General features: G+C 39.7%; 1 protein-coding gene across 1 annotated transcript; it reads left to right on the plus strand.

Moving 5' to 3' along the window:
• The first annotated feature begins 1,708 nt into the window (after positions 1 to 1,708).
• Positions 1,709 to 17,101, plus strand: znf367 (zinc finger protein 367). Its single transcript, XM_052019180.1, has 5 exons — positions 1,709 to 2,632; positions 6,465 to 6,615; positions 8,799 to 8,918; positions 9,575 to 9,713; positions 11,158 to 17,101. Exons 1-5 carry the CDS (start codon positions 2,363 to 2,365, stop codon positions 11,378 to 11,380), a joined length of 903 nt encoding a protein of 300 aa, XP_051875140.1. The 5' UTR covers positions 1,709 to 2,362; the 3' UTR covers positions 11,381 to 17,101.
• The last annotated feature ends 796 nt before the right edge of the window (positions 17,102 to 17,897 follow it).

The raw sequence follows: 17,897 nt of genomic DNA on the forward strand, positions 1-17,897 counted from the left end.
AAGTTGGATTGCACTTAGAACACCTAAGATTGATGAGATTTGATGCGGATACTCAAAATCATTCAGAAGAAAAGGGATCAGTAGCCAGAACTATAGGCTAACTGGCAAAAGAACCAGAGACCATCTGAAAAAATTATTTTTTAACACTATGGATTGTGATCTTGAATGCACCGGATGAAAAGACAGTAGAAACAAATTCAACAGTAATATTCAGAGAGGAATTGGATAAATACTTGAATGGGGAAAAAGTGCATGTATTGTGGGAAAACAAATCTGTGATCTAAGAGATAGATCTTTAAAAAGCTAAGAAGTTTTATGTCTTACTCTGAAAATGCAATATTCCAACAGGGTTAATGTATGCAAGAATGAATAAATATGATCTCTGTTTTCACACAACACAATAATCAAGTGATCTACGGAAAAAGAAGTTTCATCACAACACCAATTATCCCATTTTCTCACAAATGTCAGACAAGTTCCAGGAAATACCAAACCATTATTTAGTGTAGAGGTATGGCAGCATAGGCTGAAGCACAAGTCAAAGATGTAGAGGATCACTGAAATTAGAATTGGTTTAGGTCAGAAGGTATATGGTGGAAATCCTCATGAATGTACATTCTTCTGGCTTTGGTGATTAGCTTACTGGTAGTGGACATTTTGATACAAACAGAACAGTCACTGAGGTAGATCCACTCTCCAAGTAATTTGTAATGCATATGCATAGCTTCTGTAACTCTCCCCATCTCCAGATCCAAATTAGTAAATGAAAATTCAATCCAGCTGTAATAAAGACCTAGAAATCCTTCCTGCCCTTTGTAAAATTAGGGTTTAAATAAGCTGTAAATTATTTATTTTATCCAAACACACACTTTTCTGAGTGAAGTTTTATTAATTGGCCCTAATAATCTTTTTATTGAATTGGAAAGAGAGAGTACTTGAGCATACATATTGTGGCAACCAGACTCAGGGGAAAATAAATTAACATTTTCTTATATTTATTTGTTATATTTCCTTTGTAATTAAACTTTAATAAGCACATTAGATACAGGTTGGATTTGTGCCACGTAATATTATTAACATAGATACATTATAATAAAAAATCTGTTGTGCATTCAGCAACGCAGGAAACACAGAAACTTCCCAACAATAATCTGACCCCAACTTTTTGGATGTGCAAGTTGCAGTGCTGTAACTGGACATCTGTGGCTTGTGCACAATGGTACCAGCAGTTCATCTCCATAACCAAGAAATTTAGGCTGGGGAAGGGAACTGTGGGGGTAAGAAGGCAAATTGGAGTCGAAACAACTATAAAGAAAAATAAAAAAGGAAAGTAAGTTTGAATAAAGTGAGACAAATGAAAGCAAAAACTGTTAAATAAAAGTCTTTGAGATAATATTTTAAACGTAATTCAATGTGGTTTAATTTATCCCTTTTTGAGCCTGAGAGACTGCTTTACATTGTATTTACATTTACAACACTGTTGAAAGGAAACCCTGATCTACTAATTTTATCTCTCTAAGACCGAGTTAAATAGACAAATAAAATACATATTCGAAAAAAAACTTGTAATCACTGTATCAGGAAAGCTGCAAGGCAGATACTTTTTAGTAGGGCCAACCAACCAGCAAATAACGATTTGCAACTCCCAGTACCATTCTCTTTGCTGTGCGATCATGTTGTTTTTCTTTCAGATTACCAGCAACTGCATTACTTGATATTTGCTTTGAACCCTGCATTTGTGGCTGATTTGTGCATTAATACCAGAATGATTTATAAGCTTGCCTTTATTTTTTCCACTAACGTTTGGTCCAACGTATAAAATCAAAATAAGCACAATAAAAGGGAATATTAATTGATCTACTGGTGCAGTTTTTACTTTATGTACAGGGATTATATAAATAGTTGTTATCCATGACGATGTTTGCTCGATAAATACTGGCGAAACTGATGTTCAATTTTAATTTCATAAAGTAGCATTTTCCAATATCTGTCTCTTTAACGATTAAAAACAAACAAATGACAACAACAGAAAATGCTGGAAACGCTCAGCGGTCAAGCAGCAAATGATCAGCTCATTTGCAAGAAAACGTTATAACCGCTGGCAGATAAAACCTGAGCTCGGCCAATAAGCAGAGCGCGTTAGCTCCTGATTGGCCGAGCCTGGAAGATCCGCGCCATGAATGGAGCTGTCAGTCATTCATTGTGACGTTAAGGGGTCCAGCGCGGCGTTCGGTTGGTTTGTGCAGAAAGGGCGGGAAATGCTTAAACGCGGGAGTTTCTGTTCGAGTCGCCGCTCTGTCACCGCGATTTTATTTATTTATTTTCACTATTTTTCCGTCTGTCTCTGCGCATCGTCGTTGCGATGGCGGAAAATCAGGTCGCCTGCGGTTCTCCTAAGCGTGTTTCTGTCATTAAAACCACCCCGATTAAACCCAAACGCGTGGATGTGACGCCCACCAGCCCCGGGTTCAGTGATTTCATGGTGTATCCGTGGAAGTGGGGTGAGAACGCGCACAATGTTACCCTCAGCCCCGGAGCCTCCTTCACCGGTAACGGCGGCAGGGACTCCCAGCGTGGGCCCGCTGGAGCCGCGGCGGCGGCTCTCGACCGGGAGCTTGAGCATCTCTCGCAGGTCAGTCAGAGGCAGAGTCCGTGCAAATTAATCTGGGTTTGTTCACCTGTTGGATAGACATTTTTTTTTTGTTTTGGTTAAGTTGTTGCTCAGCTTTTAGTTTCTCGTTCGCCGATTGTTGGTTTTAGGCTTTTTTTTGTTTTGTTTGCATGTTTTTTTTTAGCTATTTTGAACCTCTTGTTTCACGGCGAGGGGGCAGCTTCTGATGTTGTTGTGGAGTTGCCTGGCTCAGATTGGCGCGCATTTGTCGACCGCTAACTGTCTGCGGCTCCGGTGGGGAAGTAAACAGAGTGGGGGTGGCATCTGCAGGAGATGGGTGGCCGGAGACTGCCTCAGCCCTCGGACGCTCACTACGTTCCCCTCGCCAAATGGCTTTATCGTTTGCAGCTGTCCGACTGACTGATTTAATATTTTGTGATCGTGCACTTGCTTTTTTTTGACGGAGTGCAGAAATGAAATGAATGAAATCACTTCCTGGAGAGCTTGTCAATGCTCCAGCGCGCCAAAAAGACGTAACTTCCTCCCGCCGGGTTCTTTAAAGGGACATGGACCTCCTTTGTGAATGTTTGTTTTTGGAAGTCATTAGTGTCTATTAATTGTCCTCTCTGCCTGCTATTGAGCTTCTGTGACACCACGAATTGGTAAATCACAAGTGATTTGTTAGTCACATCGTTTTTCTTCAATGTGACATTTCACTATATATTATGTAGATCGATGGGTCTTTGCCATGTTGTTGAAGCTCCACACCTGTAGGTAGGGGAGCCGCAGTTCGAGGGAGTCTGCTGCACTTAGGAGGATGATAATGTTGTACTCGGGCTTGAGTTGACGTGATGCATGTTTGTGGTATCTGCTGCCTTGTCTTTGTAAAGACTCAGCAATCGACACCACTCATGGGGTAGAGAAATAAGTAAGCCTGGCCTCTTCGGAGCTGATTTGGTTATAAGATAATGTACACGCCTGAAATGTTAGAAGTGAGAGATCTTGTTGGGTGGATTTGGTATTTTGCCATCCAAGCCAAAGGTCTTGCAGTTTTTTTTGGGGGGGGGTGCATACTGCTTATCTGGTGAGTCTATCTTATTAATAGGTCCAGTTTGATGATAGAACTTGCATATTTTAACAAATTGATTGTTGTACACAGTATGTAGATAGACCAATGAGGGAAGGAACATTACTGGACCTTATCTTGAGGAATGTAGCTGGTGAAGTGGAGGGAGTGTCAGTAGGGGAACATATTGGAGTATATTTTAAAGTGATTGTTGAAAATGATTGGGATGTATTGGTAATAAAGGTCTTAAACTGGGGTATGGTCAATTTCGTTAACATAAGGGGGGATCTGGCAAAGGTAGATTTAAGAGCATCAACTTGCAGGTAAGTCCACATCTACAAGTGGGAAGCATTCAAATGAGAAATGGCAAGAGTTCAAGGCCATCATCTTGTAAGGGTAAAAGCCAATGGTAATAAGTATAGGGAACCCTGGATGTTGAGGATTGGATAAAGAAAAAAGCATATCACGGGTACAGGGAACTAATGATAGGCAGTCGGGAAAATCCTAGTAACTATGGACCAGTGAGCCTAACATCAGTGGTAGGGAAGGTACTGGAAAACATCCTGAGAGAGGATTAATGATCACTTGGAAAAGTAAGGACTAATAAGAGATGGCCAACGTGGCTTTGTCAAAGGCAGATCCAATCTGACTGAATTCTTTGAAGAGGTAACAAGTTGTATTGACTGGGCACTAGATGTGATTTACAAGGTCCCACATGGGATATTGGTTCAAAAGGTTAGGTCCAAAATTGGCTTGGCTATAGGAGACAGAGGGTTGTTTTTGTGACTGGATGCATGTGATTACTGGTGTTCCTCAATGGTCACTGCTGTGATCCTTCCGGTTTATAATATATATATGAATGATTTGGATGTGGGAGCCAAGATCAGCAAGTTCACGGGTGACACAAAGATTGGTAAAGTTGTTGATTGTGTGGAAGGTAGAGTTAGGCTGCAGAGAGATATTGATGTTCTGGTGAAAAATGGCAGTTGGAGTACAATCCAGACAAATGTGAGGTGACACATCATTCACAACACAACATATCATTTTCTGCCACCTCCAACAGGACCCCACCACCAAGCACCTCTTCCCCTCCCCACCCCTTTCTGCCTTTTGCAGGGACTGCTCTCTTCACGACTCCCTAGTTCACTCCTTTTTTTCTTCCCCCCCCCCCCCCCACCCATCCTGCTCCCACCCTGGGAATTTTCCACTGCCCCTACACCACCTCCATGCAGGGACCCAAACAATCCTTTCAGGTGAGACAGCGATTCACCTGCACCTCAATGTCATCTACTGCATTCGGTGCTCCAAGTGTTGCCTCCTCTACATTGGTGAGACCAATCACAGACTAGATGACCATTTTGCAGAACACCTGCGCTCTGTCCGTAACTGACCTGCATCTCCCTGTTGCCAGTCACTTCAACTCTTTTCCCCCTCCCACATTATGACTGATATGACAGTCCTCTGCCTCCTCTGCTGCCAGGAGAATTCCAAGTGCAAACTGGAGGAACAGCACCTCTTTTTCCTTCTTGGAACCTTGCAGCCTAACGGCATGAACATTGAATTGTCCCACTTTAGGTAATCCCCACCCTCGCCCCCTTCCCACCAAACACAAATGTAGTTAGGAAAGCATATGGCATGCTGGCCTCTATCAGTTGGGCATTGAATACAGGAGTAGGGAAGTTGTGTTCCAACTTTATTAAAACATACTCTGACCTCAGCTAGAGTACTGTGTGCAGTTCTGGTCACCGTCACCAGGGTAGAGGGAAGATATGAAAGCACCAGAAACGATGTGGAGGAGATTCACCAGGATGTTTTCTGGGATGGAGTAGTTCAGTTCTGAGGAGAGATTAGAGAAGCTAGGAAACCTCCCCCATAACAGAAGTAGATAAAACTAGAGTATATAGATTTGGGGTAAGAAATTTGGAGGGAATATGAAGGAGACCACCTTCACCTAGAGAGTGGTAAGTAGCTGGAATGCACTGCTGAGAGAGTGGTTCAAGATGGGTTACTTACAGCATTGAAGATGTGTCTAGATGGATGCTTGAATCGCTTGGGCTTAGAGGGCTATGGACTAAGTGCTGGGAGATGGGGTTAATATGGAATTTTGCCCACTGATTGGTGTGGATGCGTTGGGCTGAATGGCCCGTTTCCATGCTGTACTATTATGATGCTACAATATTAAAGCTTCACTGGAGCATGTTCACAAAAGAAATATGACATTGAGTCAAAGGAAAAATTACAAGTCCAAAATCTTAGTTGAAGAGGAACTGCCAAGGGACATCTTAAAGGAGGCTGGCAGGATTTTGCTTCAGAATGCAAGATGGGTACAAAGCATGTAGGCATCTGCCAGTAGATAGGCCTGCTTCTCGGGGCTGTTATTTTTTCCATTTAACTCCCGATGCAGAACTTGCATTTGTAGGATGAGCAAGCAGTAAGAAGCTGGCCTTTTTTCCATAGTGCTGAGCTATGTGGTTAAGCCTGTTTGATACCCTTGCAGATACTTGCTTCAATGTTCAACCTTGCCATCCTCTGCTGAACTGTATCAACTTGGTTACTGGCTTGGATCCTATTAGAGGGGAAAATCTTGTGTGAACAATTTCCAATTTGGCTTTGAGACTCCAGAATGGTTTCCTTAATGGGTTTTCAAAGATAAATTGTGCTCTTGAAGGGATTGTAGGGATGAGCATCTTTACAGTCTTAACTATTGCATCACTGGTTTCTTGCAACATACTTAAAAATGAATAAAAGGAGTAAGTTTTTAATCTGGATCCGGGTGCCTTGTTGTAGGATGGAACAAGACGCGGCCGCCCAAGAGCAGAGCTAATCCGTGATCTCATAAATGAGGGTGAGCACTCTTCGAGCAGGATCCGCTGCAATACTTGTAACCGAGTGTTTCCTCGTGAGAAGTCCTTACAAGCTCACAAGAGAACGCACACGGGTAAGATGTAATACATTGGATGGGTACATAAATTACACAGCCCATCCATGCTGTAGGTAATTGGTAGTTAGGGTGAGAATATTGTATGTTAAGACCTTGTAACAATAAAACTGAGGTTACTCAATGGAATGAAGGGAGGGGGAGGGAAGCTAAGTTTGAAGTGCTTACAAGGCTGTTTGAAATGCAGAAGGCAATTTGTGGGAGTAAAACCAATTTCAGATAAGGAAAAGCTGTCATGGGAACACCAGCTGCACAACCTAACATTACCGTACCATGAGAAGAAGATTGTTCAGATTTTGGTCAGCATTAATCAGATAGCTCTGCAAGGGAAAATCTTCCTACTTTGCTATTTCAAGGTTAAATATTAGTGCATACTTACTGTAAAATTCTCAACAACCAAGCAGCTAGAACCAAATGGCAGGCTGAAACTTGGTGGGACCTACAAAGGGTGAAACCTGACTGACATTAGATTATGGTGGGATCAATGATGGCTGGAATCTAACCTCTTGGTCTTCAGGGAAAGAGACGATCCCTGGCTAGAATACATTCAGGTGCTTCGGTGCTGATAAAGATCACTGGCACATCCACACTGTAGGTAATTGGTAGTTAGAGTGAGAATATGTATGTTAAGACCTTGTAACAATAAAATTGAGGTTACTTGATGGAATGTGGGGGGTGGGGACAGGGAAAGCAAAGTTTGAAGTGCATACAAGGCTGTTTGAAATGCTGAAAGGGCTCTCTGCCAAATATTGGAATAGGTAGGATGACCTAATATCTGTTTGTATTGATACATCATAGCAGTAAAGCTGCAGTCATTAACTTTGGACAAATAAAGTTTACTGCTCTTAACTATGTTGGTGTTAAGTTAAATTATTGACACCAGAAAACCTTTGACTCCATACAAGAACAAACCTTGCACAACAAATTAATGGAGAACAGATGTAACACTCACATTTTGTGCTTTTATCCTTAGTTATCAGTGGAAATCTGACTCCTTATAAGGAAAATTGCCATCAGTTCACAATTTCATGGCAAATTATAGAAATTAATACACTAATCAGTAAACACTACATGACTGTTTCCAATTTGAGTTTAATGCAATCTTTATTATTGATTCAGTTTTACTTTAAACCGTATTGTTGGATTCAGAATGATTACTCTATTTCTGACCTAGAACAGTTATTAAACAAAATAATTTGATTTTAATCTGGATTTCAAGAAAGCTACCTGTTGGTAACGTTGGACAATTTGACTCTTGCTGTTTACCATAAATGAACAAGAATGAGTTTGAATAAACATGCTAAGTTGTATGTTAACTAATTTATAAGAAAAATGTACATTATCTTTTGCTGCTATCAGATTTTCATTGCACCTATGCATACATATACTTATGCATATGACAATAAACTCAACTTTAACTTTGAGATATCGTGGTTGATCAAAGGATGTGCTGTTTTATTGAGCTCGGGGTATTGTAATGACACATTTTTTGTTGTTAAAGAGCAGTTGGTTACTTAGTGGGAACTATTCTTGGGCAGATCACCGGATTAGGTTTGGACCTTGATCCTAATATTTATCAGTTGTACATAGAAATAAACTGACTTTAAGAAATTTTTAATTATTAATGTTTTTTGAAAAAATGGTTATCTCACGGCAACCAAGAAATTATATGGAAATTCCTTCTTGTCAAGGCCTATTTTGTCTTTGAACATACTTAATGTGGAACAGATCAAAATGTGACTGATCCAAGCTAAGTGACAAATATGACATTGGAGGATGTGTATAGGGAGACACTCCTCCATACATTTGAAGGTCAGTATTTTTGCTTTGGGCAAACTGCATAACAGTTGGGCATAATCAGAAGTGCTGCACTTTATCAAATTTTAAAAAAAACAAAATAATCTTGGTATCATGTTTGAATCATAGATGAGTTTCCAACTGCATTTTAACATCAACCATTTTGTCAACTCTATTATGAGACTGTCAAATTTAGTCAGCATCATTGTTAATTGTTTTGCAATGCATATCTATGTCAAATAAGCCTTATAAATGCAAGTTATTTGCTTTAGATAAGCTAATTGGTGTCATTTTCACCAGAGATGAATCCTGCAAATTCTTTTGTTTTTCTTTTGAGGAATTGAGAAGTTTAAATTTTAATGCTCTGTACTGTGGGTTTCTTTTAGGTGAAAGACCTTATTTATGTGACTATCCAAACTGTGGGAAAGCATTTGTTCAGAGTGGCCAACTAAAAACCCACCAGCGCCTTCACACTGGGGAAAAACCATTTGTCTGCTCTGAAACTGGTAAGCTGTCAAACCCCTCTTGTGCTCTTGTTGTAAATTTGAGTCCTGTGTGATGATCAACTTGTGTCTCTCAATTCGGGCTGATCAATTGGTTTGATAAGTGGATTAAATGGGAGGTTAATATAAGCATAGACACCACTAGCTAACATAAAGGTGGATGCTGGTTATCTGGCTCAGCATAGCTCTAGGCATGATGTACCCAGGGAGTTGTTACTGGTTGGTAATGTTATGACATTGTTTTCTGCATTGAAGCCAAGTATGTTGTGCTGAGACACATTTGATGTTGTGACCAATTTCTCTCCCGTGGAGTTTTCCATGCTATTGCCAAATTGTGCCAGGCATTAAATTGGGGTCGTTAATGAGTCTTCTGCAGGATATGACTGCATACTCTGGATACACGAGTATGGGCTTGAAGGTCAAAAGAAATTTTCACAAATCTGATCTCGTAATTTGGTGCTTCCAGAGCTACTGTTTGGCTCTCAAGTGGAGAGCTGTTGGAAATGAATTGCAGATACAGCATGTATTACAATTTGTTTAAAATGGGGAGGGCGCCTCCTTTGGGGATAGGGGAGGATATAATTCTTCTGCTTCAGTCTGTGGGAGGGGTGTGTAATTTCTTGAGAGAAGTGTTACTCCGTTTCCTGGTTTCTGTGCAGGCTGTGGAAGCAGGTTCACACATGCCAATCGTCATTGTACCAAGCATCCTTATGCACGCTTACGGAGAGATGAAGTATCTAATGGGGCAACCAAAACACAGGCTGCGGACAATGATGCTGTTGCAGAGTGGCTGACAAAGTGAGTATTTTAAGAAATTCTGTGTCCTGGAATATCTTACCATTTTTCTATTAATGGACATTCTTAGCTGAAGTCTGAGTTGACACACTTGTTGCAAAGATATTTACTTATTTTTAATTTGTGAATGAATCAATGGGTTTTCGTCCAGATCATTTTAGAAGAAGCTCAGTGGTGGGAAGGAAGAATATGTTAGACAACAATCACTTTCAAAACTGGATGCCATGCAGATCAGTTGCTGAATGTATTATCTTCAATAATTTGATTTCCCCCCCGCCCATGTTGCTCCAATAACATCAACACGAGTCTTTGTATCACTGGAGGATTGAGATTAATTTGCAGCTTTATAGATTTTACTGATACCCACTAGAACAGGCACAATTTGTTTGGCAAGTTGTGGTTCTGTTTATTTCTGTTGTGCCTGGCACAACAAATTTATTAGTGGTGAATATCTTGAAGGAAAATGGCAGTCATCAAATTTATTAGGGTAGATAAAGGGGCCATGAAAGGTTACTGCACATTACAAAGCTTAAACATTATTAGAGGATTGGTTGACAGAAAAAGGAGCAGGGATAAATGTGCATTTTCAGGCTGGTTTAATTTGCTGGAACAAGTGCGGTGACTCGGGCTGGGAGAGGTGCCGAACTGGAACTGGGACCTTAGTTTGCGATTTATTAATGACTTGGATTAAAGGACTGAGTGCGATGTATTTGGGTTTGCTGACAATGCAAGGAGAGGATATAAAATGGTTTGCAAAGTCAGAGATTAAATTGGTGGACAAAAGATAACAAATTGAGTCTAATGAAGGGACGTGTGCAGTTTGAACCTTTTTGATAAGGGGATAGAAAAGCAAGTAATTTAGTAATTTGAAAATCAAATGGAATGTTGGCCTTTTATTGGAAGAGAAATGGAGTACAAAAGTAGTGAAGTCTTGTGCAGTGTTTTGATGAGAGCAGATCAGAAGTATTGTGTACAGTTTTGGTTTTCGTTTAAAGAAGGATGTGATTGGAAGCAGTGCAATGAATGCTCACTAGATTGAACTCTGGGTTTGGTGATTTGTCTTGAGGAATTTTGAACTACCTGGAGATCTGAAGATTGACAGCTGATCATATGGGATTCCTAAGGAAGCCTGACAAGGTGAATGCTTTTAGAATAGTTTCCCCATTGGAGAAGTCTTGTGCAATCTCAGGATAAAGGATTAACCATTAAGAGTATGATTAGGATGAATTTATTCTGAGTGTTGATTGTTTTTTTTTGGAATTCCCAACTCCCTGGAGCTGTCGGTGGAAACCAGTGTTATGGGGGAAGGGGTTGGAAGATTAATTTGTGACCAAAGATCAGGTCTGTCATCAGAATTTTGAATAATGGAACAGGCTCAAGAGGCAGTATGGCCTCAGGTGCACTTGTATTAGGAAATGTTGAATTTCTTAATTCCGTTCATACACAGATACTGGGAGATGCGAGAACAGCGCATGCCTTCTGTTAAGAACACAGGCCAGAAGGCTGACCAGGAGCAGCAGGATCCCATGGAGTTCATCCAGTCTGACGAAGATGAGGACGAAGAGAAAAATGGGCCACATGCTGCAGCACGCCGCCGTATGCAAGAGCAACGAGAGCGACTACATGGTGCTCTGGCTCTCATTGAGCTGGCAAACTTAACTGAAGCGTAGCTGCGCCAATAGATACGATGCAATGCATGTATCTCATGAAGGGGAACTGTCTGTGGACTAGTGTTGTATTAATCCACTAGGCAGAAGCAATGCACCTTATATTTTGCTTTTTAATAGGCTGCTATTACGTAGAATTTAAGATGATGAATGTTGTTGCCCTTGCTTAAAGGAGCACAAGTGTTATGCACTTTTTGTCTGGAAGAAGTTTATATAAAGTTTTAGTTCAGTAAATCAGATAATGTAGAGCAGGGAGGGGTAGAGAGCCTGCAAGTGTCACATTCTAGCTATTGCAGAAACATATAACCTGCATTTATAATACAAAATTCACACTGTTTGATGGCATGTAAGATGTTCAGTGCCTTTCTGAGATCTATCTTCCAGTAAACTTCTATTTAACACCAGCAACATGAAGTTTTAAAAGAAAAACAGGAAGTTAATTAGCATTTGAAAGAGGAAAATTTGGCCTACTTTTCAGATAGAACACTTATCTCAAAGTGTGGCACAACTGTTTTCAGAAGGTAACTGATGTTGTGGAGTCCTTTTTTCTGTTGTCATTGGTTAAACTTCAGGTTTCCAGCATTCAGAGTATTTTGTTTCTTGTGTCAGACAAAATCCTGTTCTGTTCCAATAGTAACTTCTGTTTTTCCCCCGGCAATCCTTTTAAAATGCACTGAGCTCTTCTATTTGAGAACCACTACTACATTTGGAAGGGTAGTGTAGTGATTTTTATTTTTCCCACCATTAGACAGTCTTGACTTATTGGGAATAAATCATTCACTAGATATGGGAATTGAGAAAAATTGACTAAATTGGAACCACTTTAAGATGTATTCTCATAAACCACCAGTTTTCATAAACAAGTTTTGGATACTTGGTAGATCTAAAAGACGTGATGTAAACCAAGTTTCATCATATTGTAGGATAAAGCATTTGTACCACTGAGCCCTTGTTTTATAATAGCCTAGCACAGGAAATGCAGATTACTTTGATTTTTGGAAAGAAGGGTTATTTGAAATGAGTTTTTGCATCCTCATTGGTGTTGGAAAATTTGTAACATCTAATCAGGGCTGGTTATAAATAAACATTGGCACTTGTATTGTTGTTGAAGGTGAGTGCTGCTGAAGCAGAACTGAGAGCGTAGCACTGGACTTGTTCTTTTTAGAGCACTAAAAGTATAGGACGAATACTTCTGTGCAAAACACAAGATAAATTGCACCTCTTGTGTGTTAGATGCGACTTGTATTCCGTCAAATGGATGAGCAATCCTGTGAGATCTGGATCCTGATTAGGGCAAATATTTAAGGCAATGACTTGACTAAATTTGCAGGATTTGTTGTGTTTGACTAGGTGCAGTGTGACTTGTATTAACTTGTACATAACAATTTAACAAGTACTTGAAACAGTGAGGATGTTGCTTGCTAAACACCAACATATTGCCTACCCTAATTTGATTTCTAAAATGCAAGCTTGGGGCTCTACAAGAGAAATGTGGCGCTCATTAATTTAAGTTGTTAAAGTTTGTACCAGGTGATTTTTGGTGATGGAAGAAGTTTTGTTGACTTTCCTGTTGGCAACACTAAATTGTATTGCTGTGTGTCAGTAGTTTTATTATAGTCTTTGCAGTTTTGTAGCTTGCAGTTATTAAAATGTAAGAAGAAAACAATGCATCCTCTTTGTTGGACAGCTTCAATTTGTTTTACCATAATCCAATATTTTCTGCCTTGTGCTTTCATTTACCAGTAAGATATTTAGTTGCTGCATGAAATTTTAAATTTGCTAAGTTGAAAAGCTTGACATGCAGTTATACTCTAACAGCTGTCATAGTTGCATATATTTTACACCAACATTTTTGCAGCATTGGCTAAAGCTACTGAGACTGAATGAATCTGTCATTTTCAAAGGAAAAAAAAGCAGCAGTCTGTCCTCAGTGACCATACATTAAGGATTTCTGTTTTTCTAAGCCAATTGTGTCAATCAGATTCTATTCAAGACTTCCTTCATCAGCTAATTAGATTTTTTTTGTGTAATTGAAACTTATTTATTTTAGATTAGCATTGGATGTAGCTGATGTCATTTCAATGTGTATTTTATGTAGAAGCTGGCCTACACTTGGAGATGTATAAACCCACTTTGTTGGAAACTAGCTACAGCTGCAGATGCTGTAGCTTGTTTGGTGAGTGCTAACTCTTCAAGACAAACATTGCAGCCATGGCCAAAAGTATGAATTGCTCCTTGACTAGGCCATTCCTACCATGTAATGCATGTAAATTGGGAGCAAAGTGCCTAAGATTTAAAGGGAAACTGTAATAACTTTTCAATTTTCTATAGTTCTGGAGGGTATTGTGGGTTCATACAACTCCAATCTGTGAAAGGAACTGGAGGTAGAATGGGTTTCAAACGGGAGTGTCTTTCCTGAGAGGAACTTGTGGTTTTTTTTATTCCCTCAATTTTGTTGTTAAAAGGATTTGTGAAATTTAATTGCTCTGTAACCAATTCTAATTTAAACAGATTTGTGTACCAGAATAGAACTTGTAGTCAAGTTGTGTTAGTGTCACTGACTTGCAAGGTTATTTGTCATCTGGTCTTGCAAAGCTAAAGACTGCTGTGCATTGTTTGTACATTAATATTGCATTGCCACAAATGATATTACTATTAGTTGATTAACACCTTCCCCACCCTCACCTTCCATTGCTCCTCACTCTGAAAAATAATTGGTTTTGTCTTTTGCATTGTGTGCTATCCTGTACCTAAGATGGAAAGATGGCTTGTCTCCATGCCTCTTTCCAAGCCTCTACCAGGAACTGTAGGCTGGAACCTTTCCCTCTCCCCATTTGTGTACTGTGGCCCATGCTTTCTTTTTGGGTAACATCAGAATCTTGGTGTATCCTGACAATTCCCTAAATGACTTCCAAGATGTGTGTTTTTCATTTCTACTGATTACAGAGCCATTATACTTTGCATTGCATAGCACCACCCAGTGGTTCTAGTTTTGTAGAACAGATGTTGCATGACTAACTTGGTAATGCAACTGAATTTCAAAAGCTGAAAGGATTTGGGGAAATAGTTAATGTTGAGTGTGGGGCCAGTACTGCTTTAAGTGTGAGCTTTCTTCACTACACTTATTAACTTCACATACATAAATCCCAGTTGATTTTTGAAATGTCAATGTAAAAGGGAATCTGGAAGACAAATAGTGTCTCTTGGGTGGGGGAGGGAAGAGGTTCATTCTATGTTTGAAATAACATGGGATTTAATTTTGGACTATTTAAAGCATGTATGTTTTGCACTTTTTTTGTTTTTACAATGTTTCTGGTTGAATTGTTTTTTCCTATTTGTTCTTAAAAGAAATGTGATAAGTTTTGAATTTTCTTGAGCTAATTTCAAAAGGCTGTTTTATGCACTCCCAAATTTTGATTTCTTTGGTTTAAGTAAGAAATCCATTTTCCCCTCTCCTTCCTCTTCCAACCTTAGAATTTTAATTTCTATCTCCTTCCCCCCCCCCCCCCCCCCCCCCCCCCCACCTTGTGTGATCGATCAACAACCCTTAAAGCTATTTCAGAATCAGATTTGTCACCAACTTGAATTGATTCTGGCTTTGTTCACTGAGTATCCTGGAAAATCTGCTGAAGTTTTGATCAATATTCTAAATAAATATCGGTAGTGCTAAAAAGTTGTATTTTTCCTTCAAGTCGCAATTTAACCCAATGATGCTAAATCTTGCATTGCATGGATGTAACCCTAGAAATAGTGACTGCATTGATTGTCAGTTTTCAGAATTCTGTAGATTATGGCACAGTTCCTGCAGATCGGAGTGTGGCACATGTAATCCTATTTTTTTTAGAAACAAGAGGAAAAAATAAGGAGAGGGAAATACAAGGGAAAACCACAGACCTGCTTACCTAACATCAATGGTGAGGAAAATGCTGGAGGGTATTTATAAAGGAGACAATAACAGGACACTTGGAAAATAATAGTGGGAATAGACAAGGTCAGCATGGATCTCTGAAAGGGAACTTGTGTTTGACAAACCTACTGGAGATTTCTTTTTAAGGATAGAACTGGAAAAGTAGATAAGGGAGAACCAGTAGATATGGTGTACTTGGATTTTCAGAATGCTTTTAATAAGGTCCCACATTGGGTTATTACACAAAATTAAAGCACAAGACATTTGTGGTAATGTATTGGCATGGATTGAAAACTGGTTGACAGGAAATGGAATAGGGAAAATCACTGGTCTTTTCAGACTGATGGGCAATAACTAGTGGGGTACCACAAGGATCAGTGCTTAAGCCTAAATTATTTGGATCATGGCCAAATGTAATGTTTCTAAATTTGACAGTATCACTACACTGGGTGGGGTTACAAATTGTGAGGAAGATACAAAGAAGCCTTAAGGCAACTTGGATCGTGAGAGTTGCCAAGAATCTGACTGGCCCAGTTTAACCGGGATAAATGTGAACTTTTTTTTATGGGGGGGGAGGGAAAACAAACGGTTGAATGATAGGTTGGAGACTGTTGATGTAAAATGTTTTGATGTCCTTGCTTTCAGTGACTGATGTACAAGCATGCAGGTGAAGCAAGCAGTTAAGAAAGCAAATGGTATGTTGCTCCTCACAAGAGGATTTGAGGATGGGAGCAAGGATATCTTGCTACAATTGTTTTGGGCCATGGTGAGACCACACCTGAAATATTGTGCAGTTTTGGCCTCCTTGCCAAAGAAGGGTTGTACTTGCCATAGAAGGAAAACTGCAAAGGTTAAGCAGACTAATTCCTCAGATGGCATGACAGTCTGAGGAGAGATCGGGTTGACTAGGCTTTTATTTATCAGAGCTTTGAAGAATGAGAGGATCAAATTGAAACTTAGGAACTGTCTGACAGGGTAGAATGGATGTTGAGAGGATATTTCCCATGGCTGGCAAGTCTAGAATTGAGGATCACTATTTCGGTTCATGGGCAAGAGAACTGGGACTGAGGTGAGAAGTTTCTTCACTAGGTGTGGTGAAACTAAGGAATTCATTACCACAAAAGGCTTAGAGGCCAGGTCACTGATTTTTTTTTCTTAAGTGGATCAATAAATTTCAAGACTCAAGGCATTGAGGAATGGGGGGAGGGTGGGAATATAGTATTAAGGTATTTGATCATATCAAATAGCAGAGCAGGTAGATGGGCTGAATGGCCTGTTCCTATTTTCTGTGTTTCTATGACTGCATTGAGGCTTCCTAAAAATGTATTTTTAGCTAAAGAATTGAAGGAATCTCTAATGAAATTAACAACCTGGGTAACAAAATTTATTTTGACTCTTCTTTGAAGGAAGTTAAGGGAGTAGATTCTATTCATCTGGTGAGTCCTAAAAGACTCTTGGCTCTGATTTGAGTGCAAGTCATCTGTAACCTAGTGACCTGAATTGCTTCAGGATGATCACATTTGAGATTTGAAAAGAATTGATTTGGACACTGATCTGCTCAAAATCATACTTCCAGCCATTGCCAATGAAAACAGATTATGTGGTCATGTATAAAACAGCTTTTGTGATCTACAGTTGGCATATTGCCTACCATTTTCCCCAGGTGATTAACACTAATAGATCAAAGGGATGGGAATGCAGTGGGTTGCTTTGTGTTGGAATGAGTGTTTATACTGCTTTGCTGATTTTTTTTTGAAATTGCACTTGTAAAAGTAATCCTGGCTTGGGTTTTAAGAATAAATTTAAAAGTAATTGTGGTTTGGAATGATCTGTGATTAAGTTTTGGGTCACTGTGACCTTCAGTTTTTCAGGCAGTGGTCTAGGTATTGATGCTTTGACTGTAGCCTTGCCCATAACAGGTGAAACTGTTCTTTTCTCCCTCTCCCCATTTGCTGTGGAAAATCTTAGCCTCTGGAAAGTGGAGAAAGAAGCATTGCTGTTTGAATTCTCTTGAGGCTTGGGCATCTCTTTCCCCCTCTACCGAGAAAGCTTTAGTCAGGCTTTCTCAACCTACACAGCAGGACTACAACTAAAGCTCGTAACTAGAAAGAATGACTTGAACATCATTATTGGGGAAAGGGGGAGGGAAGTCTGCAACTCGAGCAACTATTAACTGATGCCCCATAGGTTACAAACAAGTCTCCAACAAATAATTGAATAATTTTACTGCTGGATCCTGCTCTATTCAGATCAGACTTCCGGTGGGTGGCTAGCACTGAATGTTTAGGGCACAATAGACATTGCCAGTGAGGATCCTGGGTGCTTCAGGCATACTTGCCCATGGGGCATCAATAAGTTGTATGGCCTATGCTTTAATGTGGTAATTGTGTATTGAGATCAAAAGAAGGAGCCAAAGTGTATCTTTTATATAAAAAAAACTTGTTATGCAATCAGATTTTTACCCCAATATCCTGAGCTGGTCTACACAATCATTAAGGTAATACAACAAAAAAGATAAAATTTACTCAGAATGGGCTGGACATAACAGGCTGGTCTGTCATAGTAGCTGTGAAAAAGAAACAGTTGCTATTTCATGTTGAAAACCATCAGAAC

The sequence above is a fragment of the Pristis pectinata genome, chromosome 7, assembly GCF_009764475.1.
Source record: "Pristis pectinata isolate sPriPec2 chromosome 7, sPriPec2.1.pri, whole genome shotgun sequence".
NCBI lineage: Eukaryota > Metazoa > Chordata > Chondrichthyes > Rhinopristiformes > Pristidae > Pristis > Pristis pectinata.